This window comes from Triticum urartu, chromosome 3A (genome assembly GCF_056163025.1).
Source record: "Triticum urartu cultivar PI428250 chromosome 3A, HENAU_Tu73, whole genome shotgun sequence".
Classification (NCBI taxonomy): domain Eukaryota; kingdom Viridiplantae; phylum Streptophyta; class Magnoliopsida; order Poales; family Poaceae; genus Triticum; species Triticum urartu.
Window position 1 is genome coordinate 575,305,877 of NC_141875.1, and position 10,296 is coordinate 575,316,172.

General features: G+C 52.5%; 1 protein-coding gene across 1 annotated transcript; it reads right to left on the minus strand.

The window, feature by feature from the left end:
- Positions 1-3,646: 3,646 nt before the first annotated feature.
- LOC125548766 (uncharacterized) lies at positions 3,647-5,480 on the minus strand. The gene has a single exon (XM_048712311.2). The coding sequence runs from the start codon at positions 5,120-5,122 to the stop codon at positions 4,034-4,036; it is 1,089 nt and encodes a 362-aa protein (XP_048568268.1). The 5' UTR covers positions 5,123-5,480; the 3' UTR covers positions 3,647-4,033.
- Between the last annotated feature and the right edge of the window lie 4,816 nt (positions 5,481-10,296).

Consider the following 10,296-nt stretch of genomic DNA (forward strand, 5'->3'; position numbering starts at 1 on the left):
CATCGGTGATTTGAATCACGACGAGTACGACTCCATCAACCCCGTTCACTTGAACGCTTCCGCTTAGCGATCTACAAGGGTATGTAGATGCACTCTCCTTCCCCTCGTTGCTGGTCTCTCCATAGATAGATCTTGGTGACACGTAGAAATTTTTTGAATTTCTGCTACGTTCCCCAACAGGAATTTCGGTAACACATCCGCGTCTTCATCGACTCCACTTTGTGGTTATCTCTTACCTTTACTTTGTGAAAGCTATTATTGTGTTGTATCCTTTTCTTGCTTGCTTGCTTGTGTTGTTGTTAGCATCGTATAGATTGTTCACCTATTTGCATATATAGACAACTTATTTGTTGCAAAACCTAATTTATTAAGAAAAGCTAAAAATTGGTAGTTGCCTATTCACACCTCCCCCCCCCCCCTCTCATCTAGTCAACCATAGCGATCTTTTCGATTGTCAACCCAAGACGACGAGCTCGTGCACGACACAACACACTTGCCATTGAACATCAACAGTGCTCTTACAATCCAACATCATAATCCACATGTTGCCCTAGCGTCAAGCATTTCCTTCCTATCCGACTTCCGACGCACACCTTCATGACAGAAGGCACACACTTCTCGCTCGTTTGAACATGTCCATTATATTTCTACTTTTTCTCTTGATGCATATATGCATAGCCTCGATGCATCTATATATACATGCCCATACACGTAGACTTGTACAATTTCTAACCTATTTGAAACTGGTCATACTTTTATAATCTAATTATCAAACGGCATTGATCACTAGAACTCTTTATTTAGTTAAACAGCTCGCTCATGGCTACTTCCTACATAAAGAGAAAGTGAATTGCCGTCCTTTAATTACTCTTCTAATCTAATCAGCCGGCCATCTTGATCGTTAAAATTGTTAATAATTGTACACATATATAACACGCCTCAGCTAACGGCTAAATAGAGCAAAATCTGTGATTTTTTTAACACAAGCAAAATCTGTGATTGATCACATGTGTTAGTTAGTGTGGCTATCCACTCTTGATTGGTGCATCAGGTTGCAAGTCCGATACCTATGTAATGCACCAATTTTTATGTTTTTATTGTATACAAAGCCTAGTGGATTTCTCGAGCAGGTGACGGCCCAAGGCCCAAGGCTGCCCAGCCGAGTTGATTTTTGTAGCGAGCCTGATATACGGAAAATGCTTTTTTTTTGCATGATAATGTGTGTCTCATTTACAGTATATCATAAAGATTATAGTATACGCTATATAAAAACCAACACGACAAAATTGAAAAGATATTCGAACGCTAGCCTTTACACAAAGGACCACTAGCCAAGAAGTAAAATTGCAATCAAGACCGAAAAATCCTCTGAGTTTGACACCAATACTCGTCACTTGCCTCCGGCACCACCATAGTAGACATCAAATGAAAAAAATGATGGATCACCTCCTATACAAGCTTGATACGGTTTCGTCACTGATATGCAGCTTTGCAGACCTCCAAGATGGCTCACCAAAGATGAAATCATTGCGGTGAACGAATCAGACCGGGCAACACTCCGCACACGTCATCGAACTCCAGTCTAGCACCCACATGACTAAGACGCCGAAGGAGCAAACCATACCTGACAGCCATCAACCATGAATCCAGCACATGTTCCGTCTTTCAGACGTCTTTGATGCAGACCACAATCTGCATCCGGTCATGCACTATCTCCCAAGCTCCGCGTTGATGCTGGAGCAAACGCTATCGCAAGGGCGAAGCCCGAGGTGCCGCCGCCGCTGCAAGGACCTCCCCGCTTGAACAGATTAGTTCCAAATCCATCACCGATCATAGAGACGATCGCCTCGTCGGGGAAGAATCTGGAGCTTCTTTATTCAGCGTCGCCGTTGCCGCCGCCGGAGCCAAGACGCCGAGCTACCCAAAAACCAAAGCTATTAGGGCCCTAAAACCTAAAGCTAAAACGATCCGCACGCACGGGATCCAGCGACCATCCTCATCACCGACGACCAAGAGTTCGCCGGCGGAGAAGAACCACCGGAAGGATCGGCTTTCCAGGTGGCGAACCTACCCGCTCGACCTAGGAGGGAATCAAAAAAGGCTTGATAGATGAAAGAAAAAATGGAGAAACATGTTGTACGTACCTATAGGTATATGAAGACCATACCACTATTTGGACAGGTTGTACGTATCTGTGTTAACAGAAACAGGCATTTTCCCTGCTAGAGAATCTAGCTAGCAATTCCTGCTAGATTCTTTTCTTGAGATCTACCCCGCACGCTTCTTATTGCTGGGGTGTGGACTCCGCGGACTCGTGTGGGCTCGCCGGCAGGACTACGGTAGCACTAGTAGAATCGTAGGAGCAGTAGGTTGGCTCAGTCCTCAGCGTTTCACTCGCTAGGCTTTTGTCTGCAACTGCTGTTACCGCTGTCCTCTGGCTAGTTACTCGGCCCACAGCTGGCTCGAGAAGATCCCTAGGCCTAGTGTCAACAAGCACAAGCATTCAATTACAAGACCCCCAAAGCATAGCCTGCCCCCAATAAGCCCCTTGCCAATCACCAAAAGAAACTCTTACCAAAGGTGGAAGAACCCTGCCGTACCAATCCAAGAGGAAAACAACCCCAACACATTCATTTCGTTGTACCACTAAACATGGTGGTTTGTACGGTGCTTGAGAAGCAAGGCTTTACCTATTAGATTGAGGACTCGAATATTTACAGAACGTCGGATTTTTTGGCATGGCAATCGAACGTATTTCATGATATCTTATATTTGCCGAGGATGATAAGTTTAGTTGGCGAGCATAACAAATCCGTCTCAGTTCAACATTTTGCCAGGAAATTGTCTTGCTTGGAAAACTAGATTTGACATTATCGCGTCAATATAAATTGTCATTAAAAACGTTCGATTTTGCCATGCCTAAAAGTCTGACGGTAGTTTTCAGCATTTCTGTAGATTAATACTCTCTCGGTCCCAAAATAAGTGTCTCAACTTTGTAGTAAAGTTAAAACAATTATTTTGGGATGAAGGGAGTATATCAATCTGGTATGTTGTCTTAGCACGACGGTTTCACGTATTATCAAGTGTATTACCCAAAGTTATTCTAAGCTAAGACACTTGATAAGCATGGCAGGGTCAAGCCAGAAAGAAGTACTACTTTACTACTAGCCCGCAAAATGCAGTGGATAAAAGACATTTATTCCAACCAGTGGTCAGTGCTACTGTTGTATACAGTCAGCCTACGATGTCGAGTTATCAACTACCACGAGGAAGCTACCACGCAACGCAAGTACGTTATCAAGAAACTACAGGCAAAGAATCCAAGATTTGTTGCCCGCCAAATATGGGGGCTAATTGAGTTAGCACATCACCACTCGTGGCACATCATAAGTGCCACCATAATAACCTCGAATGTTTTTTATGACAAGTTTACTATAGCAACATTTCTGTTTCAGTTTATTTTCGACACAAACTTATTGTGTGTCGTTGAAATTTGCCATCCTTATGTGACTGTAATTATCATCAAAAAACGTCAGGCCCGGAGGGTCACCCACCTAAATAAAAGTTTCAATTGCAGTACTCCTGAACCAACAACACGGAATTACGCGCGAAAGAGTAACACTCGGAAGAGGCAACACGGTGCCGATAATATATAACAGCTTTCAGATTTTTCATTTTTTTTACTGTTCGAGCTCAACAACAATATTTATCTAATTTACTCCTACACCACCGTAATCCTATATTACTTGTACGGTCCTACCACCATACTTTGTCAGTTATTACCCCACTGTTCACTTGTGCGCCCACACCTTGTTACAGGTGATGTTCGGGAGCAGCTACTGCACCACCAGCAAAGGTAGAAGGAGAGGAGAAGAGCATGGCTTTGGCTTCACAGACTTGGGCAATCTCATATATTTATCATACCCAATTTAGGAGCATTAACAAGAGCTAATTAGGCAAGGACGACGACAACTTTGGACACGATGGGACTCGTTGGATTCACCATGCAAGACCAGCGCTGCTCTGCTTGCTGCTACATGCTGATGTCCGCGAGGCCGGCCCAGATATGCTCGAACACGTCGACGATGAGGTCGTGGTACTCGGCGGCGTTGAGGGAGAGGTAGCACGCCAGCAGGTCCTCCAGGTCGGCGGCGGTGCGGATGCCGTTCTCCGCGATCATCTCCTCCATGGACTCGCGGAAGTCCCGCCTCGGGTCCCGCGACGTCTTCACCACCGCGAAGCTCTCCGCCAGAGGCGGCGCCTTCTCCCGCGCGGGCGCCGGCGAGGGCGCGGGAGGCTTGGACTTTTTGCACGACGCCACGCGGGGCGTGTTCCCGCGCGTCTTGAGCCGGCGCGCCGACGATGACACGGACCGCCTCGGTTTGGCGGCCTTGCTTTGTTCGTCCGAGAAAGGCGTGGTGGCCCGTTGGGCGGCGCGCGCGAGGGTGTCGATGTGCTTGTCCTCGAGATCGAGGAGCTCCTCGGGCGTCCTCCGCGCTGGCTTCGGCCTGGTCACGATCGGCGGGAGCAGCACCCTGTCGGTGTCGGGCCTCTTCTTGGTCCGCAGGTCGATGATGATGTCCGTCGCGGAGGTGATCAGCTTGCCGCCCAGCCCGCCGTCGCCCAGCAGGGCGACCGTCGGCTTCTTGAGAGTCTCGTCACCCGAGTCGTCGTAGCCGACGAAGTTGTCGAGGCGGCACGGCGGGGTGTCGGGCGCCTGGACCACCACGAGCTCGGGCTTGCGCCTGCAGCGGCACCCGGTGGAGACCGGCGAGGAGACGACGCTGCTGCCGCTGGCCGACGGCGCCAGCTTGACGGAGCGCCTCCGGTGGCGCCGCTTGGACGAGCGCCGCGGCGGCGACAGCGGCAGCGGCGGGAACTGCGCGTCCGAGGCCCTGGGAGGGTGGAGCGGGGACCCCACGGCGTCCCCGGCCCTCGGCGTGTAGTAGTAGGACGCCCTGTGCGGCGTGCTCGGCGCCCGGCCGGCCCTGCCCGCCCGCGACGCCCCGCCGGGGCTGGCAGCGCCCCCACCCCCGCCCCGTACAGCGCCGCGCATGTCGCGCAGCTTGAAGAACCACGCGTTGGGGATCATGTCCGACAGCCGGAACTTGTGCCTCCCCATGGCCGGGCCTCCCTCCGCTAGCTAGCCTCACACCGGGCAGAGGAATGCGCGCGTGCGGCTCGTTGAAGAAGCAGAAGAAGAGCAAAGAATGAGAGCGCCCGTGCGCGCGCGTATGCTTCGCTCGTGCAGTTTTCGCGTTGGCTTGCTCTGCACGAGGAGGAGGGGAGGAGGGGTGCAGGGGAAGGAGGAAATGGCGATGGGAGCAGAGCAAGGCAGAGTGGGCGGGCGGAAAAGGGCGGGTAATAGAGTGGGCGGGGGAGGGAGAGGAGGGTACGTGAGGCGCGATTTGTCCTCGCACCTCTCTATGCGCCCACCACCCACGTCCGATACTCTCCAAAGAATCGGAAGGAAGAAGAATCATTTCGTCGTCATTTCTCGGTATTTGCTTCCAAGCCGCGTGTCAACGGCCGTTGCGTCGCTGATTTACGTTTTTATCCGGGCTCCCCTTTCCTCTCCGACGATGGTGCGTGTGATGTGTTTGTTGACGTGAGTGCGTTTAAAATTGGCAGCGGGGGCAGGGGATAGGGCCGGGGGATGGGAGGCGCAGGGAGTGTTGGTCGGAGATGGCCGCACCTGCACTGCACTGCACTGCACGTAGGATAGGAAGGGAAGAGAATCGGATTGACATGAATGGCTTGTTTGCTTTCTCATCAACCTTTAATTTGCGCGCTGAAAGCGTCTCTTGTCCGGGAGCTTCATGCCGGTAAACAAACCTTTTATTTCCATCGCCCTGCGAGATAAGAGTAGCGAGCAGTGGCGGTTCAGCGAGCGCGCAGGCGCGGCTGCGGCACATCAACTTTGCGCCATGATCGGTCGGGCAGTCTGGACTCTGGGTTCTCTGCTTGCTCGACTGGGGTGGCACGTCCGTACGCGCGCGCTCAGAACAGGGCGGGCGAGAGACTAGAGAATGAATCCTCTGGGACGGTCCTGGCGATCGAGCCGAGCGCAAAGACGATTCACATTGATCCTGTAAATCTAAGCTTGTCGTGCGCGGCTTTTGGGGCAACGGTCAAATCTTGTGGTGCAATGCATCGCGCGGTCTATCTCTTGCATGAGCACGCATGCATGCATGGCGTGTCGCGTAAGCTGCATGCCCGGATGAACGCATGACTTGGCGTGGTGCTCTGCGTCTGCGCCTCCGCGGGGACCCAGTTCGTGTGCCACGCTTGCGGACCTCAAGAGGCAAGGCCCAAGAGCGCGTGCCTTTAGTTAACAACAAGAGTGCTCAACTAACGAAGGTACAAAGGACATGTGCCTTTCTTCGTTTACTTGTGCAGTACTCAAAGATTACTCCTTACAAAGAAGTAAGTAATGCTCCCTCCGTTCCAAAATAGTGTACTTATCATCACTGGCGGAGCTAGGTAAGATCCTTTAGGCCATGTTTGGTAGGCCGTGATCTCCCCGGTATCCCCATCATAAACCGGGGTGTACAGACCAAGGAGGCAAATCGGCCCGTGGAGAGCTACTGGACCATTTGGTGCTTCACCCATCAGGTATATACTGGCCCGATCCACGTCGTTTCCACGGGGGAGAGATCCACGCCTCGAGGGGTCGGAAGAAAATACCGCGGCTCGAGGCGAGACGAGAGTAGCGAACATGAGCCAACGACGACCAAGATCCAGTGCTCCACCCCAAGCATCTCCGCCGACAACTGAGCGACGCCCCGCCCCCGTCCCTCCAGTGATCTGCCTCCACGCCCCACCCCTCCGGCGACAGCGATATGCTCTTGCCCCTCCCTCCAGGGATGTCAATGGGTCACGGTCGTTATCCTCCTCCTTCCTCAGATGTCCCATCCGTCAGCTCTTGTCACCTCCACCGACATCGACGGCCAGGTCGTCTTCCTCGTTGAACCAAGGTTATCCCCTCTTCATGCTCTTCCACCCAGTTTTATCCATGATGGATGAGGCCGTGTGCAGATCCATGAAAATCTCCCCCGTGGAACACCTCTGTTGCCATTTGGGCACCTGGTGTAGTGGAACACCTCCCACCGTGGTGGGAGGGGTCGTACATGCACAAGAGAATCTCTCCCTTGGGATCTATTGCCCTGGATTTTCACACCCGAACAACCAAATGAGCCCTTAGGGGAGGGGGAGGGGGGACATAAATATGGATGTTTGGGAGGGGGGGGGGCAAAAAACTCTATGTTTTTCCTAATCTCCCCCTCCATTTTTTTCTTTCACATGTTTTATCAAAGCTGGTGGGGGCATGGCCCGTGCAGCTTTCAACATAGCTCCGCCACTACTTATCATGGTTTTATTTTTAAAAGTTAGAAGATTATTTAGCTATTGGAGAAGACAACCCCCTTCTCCTTAAAGATATTACCATGTTTTGCAATGAATAAAGTGGAGTTTTCTTTCGATAAAGGAGGGGACAATTGTAACGCCCCGAGACCGTTGCGCCAGGTGTCTTCCAGTTATTCGCTGTTGTTGCCATGTCATTCGCTTGCGTGTTGCATCTTGCCATGTCATCATTCACATTGCATCATCAAGTTTTCGAAACTTGCATCCGTCCCGGTCTCCTCGTTCTCTCCGTTGTCCGTTCTGAGCCCAGACACACTTGCACGCGCCCGCGGCATGTCCGAGATAGTATTTTATAAGTGGCCGGAAAATGTTCTCGGAATGGGATGAGAGTTGGCGTGCGGTGTTGTTTTGTTGTTAGTAGGCCGCCTGCCAAGTTTCATCGCATTCGGAGTCCATTTGATGCCCTGACGGATAACTATAGCGGCAGTATAGCCGGTCTAACGCCGGACGTTTTCGGTCTCCGCAAACAGTCGCCGGGCCTCTCTCTCTTCTCTTCTCTCAGCCTGAGACCTTCTGCACAGTCCACTACCTACCGCCAGGCCTAGCCTAAGCTCTCTCGTCAGCCCGCGGCCCTCCTCTCGCGCGCGTCCGAAAGTTGTCCCGGACCCGACCCAAGCAGTCGTTACCGTTGTGTCCGGATCATCCTCAAACGTCTACAAAATATCTCCGTTTTGTTAATTGGACTCCCTAGCTATTTTATCCGCGATCGTCTAATTGCATCGTAGGGTCGAGATAGCCCCTAATCTAATCTGTGATGTATATTTATAGTCCACCCCTAGTCTAATTTCAGACCAAATCCCTAATTTCTAGGGATCCTCCCAGCCGCCGCCGCCGCACTCATTCCCCAACCTCGGGATCTCCTCCCGATCCACCTGCGCCTCTCCTTCCGCGCCCAGCCACTACTCTTCTTCGATCCAGATCCTCCCGCGCTCAGCCTCCTCCTCGCCGGTGCTTCCCCCGTCGAAGGCTCCTGGCCAGCAACAACAGTCACCAGGAACCGCCCGTTCCTCCTTCTCCCTTCGTTTTTCCCCTGGATCTCTCTCTCCCACTCAGGTCTTTTCCTCTCGCTGGTTCACAGGGATGAGCGTGATGGAGAGGCAAGCTCCACGCCATGGCCTCCCCTGCTCACCCCGCCGTCCAGATCAGGCCGGGAACCGCCGCCCCGCCGCCCTCTCGTCCGGATCCAGCCGCCTGACCCTGCTGCCGTCAGAGCTCCGGAGCGTGACGCCATGGACCTCCCCGTCGCGCCTCCACGCCATGGCGCCCGAGGCCTCCCTGCAGGACCACGCCGTCTCGATCCTCTTTAGTAGCAGTCGTCGCCTTGTCCGGCCGCCGGAGTTCCCTCGCGCTAAGTTCGCCGTCGTCGCGCCGAGTCCGTTGCCAGACGTCGTCGTTGCCTCTGCTTCGCCCCTCATGTTGCCACTTTCGCGTCCTGTTCCGTCTGAAGCTCCGACGCCAAGTTCCGCTGCTCGATCCCCTGCTGCGTTGACCGCAACCCGATCCAGACTGACTCGGGCTCGTCCCACCGCACCGAGCAAGGCCCAGCCGGCTCCCCTGTGATTTCCGCATGGGCCGGCCTCCTCTCCAGCCGTGGCCTAGCAGCCTCCAAGGCCCAGTCAAGAGACCCGCGACTCAGCTGGCTCCAACGGCCTGGGCTTGGCCCGTGGTGAGGAAGCCCAGCACCCAGATCCAGCCGCATATGTTTTTTTGCACGCTGTGATTTTCCTATTTGTTGGGAAACGTAGTAATTTAAAAAAAAATTCCTACGCACACGCAAGATCATGGTGATGCATAGCAACGAGAGGGGAGAGTGTTGTCTACGTACCCTCGTAGACCGTTCGCGGAAGCGTTATATCAACGCGGTTGATGTAGTCGTACGTCTTCACGTCCGACTGATCCAAGTACCGAAAGCACGGCACCTCCGAGTTCTGCACACGTTCGGCTCGGTGACGTCCTTGCCTTCTCGATCCAGCAAGAGGGGCGAAGTAGTAGATGAGTTCCGGCAGCACGACGGCGTGGTGACGGTGTTGGTGAAGAACAATCTCCGCAGGGCTTCGCCTAAGCACTATGAAAACTATGACGGAGGATAAACTAGAGGGGACGGGGTTGCCGGCACACGGCTTGGTGTTTCTTGATGTGTCTTTGGTGCTAGCCCTGCCCCTCTATTTATATGTTCAGCCCTGGGGTCGAAACTTGGAGTAAAAGCCTCCACAAAGTCGGTTTCACCCGAAAGGCAAGAGTCCTTCTCGGACTCCAGGGCCAGACGCCAGGGACCCTGGCGTCTGGCCCCTGGACTCCGCAAAACTTCCTTTTGCGCTTTTCAAAAACCTTGTGGGCTTTCCCCTTTGGCCCAAACAAAGTGTTCTCCTACCCAAACATTCCGGGAAACATCCGGAACCCCTTTCGATGAATTCCGGAACCCTTCCGATGACCAAACACTATTATCCCATATATCAAACTTTATCTCCGGACCATTCCGGAGTTCTTCGTCATGTCCGTGATCTCATCCCGGACTCCGAACAACATTCGGTCATCAACATACATAACTCATATAGTACTATATCGTCAACGAACGTTAAGCGTGCGGACCCTACGGATTCGAGAACTATGTAGACATGACCGAGACACCTCTCCGGTCAATAACCAATAGCGGAACCTGGATGCTCATATTGGCTCCTACATATTCTACGAAGATCTTTATCGGTCAGATCGCATAACAACATACGTTGTTCCCTTTGTCATCGGTATGTTACTTGCCCGAGATTCGATCGTCGGTATCTCAGTACCTAGTTCAATCTCATTACCGGCAAGTCTCTTTACTCGTTCCGTAATACATCATCTCGCAACTAACTCATTAGTTGCAATGCTTGCAAG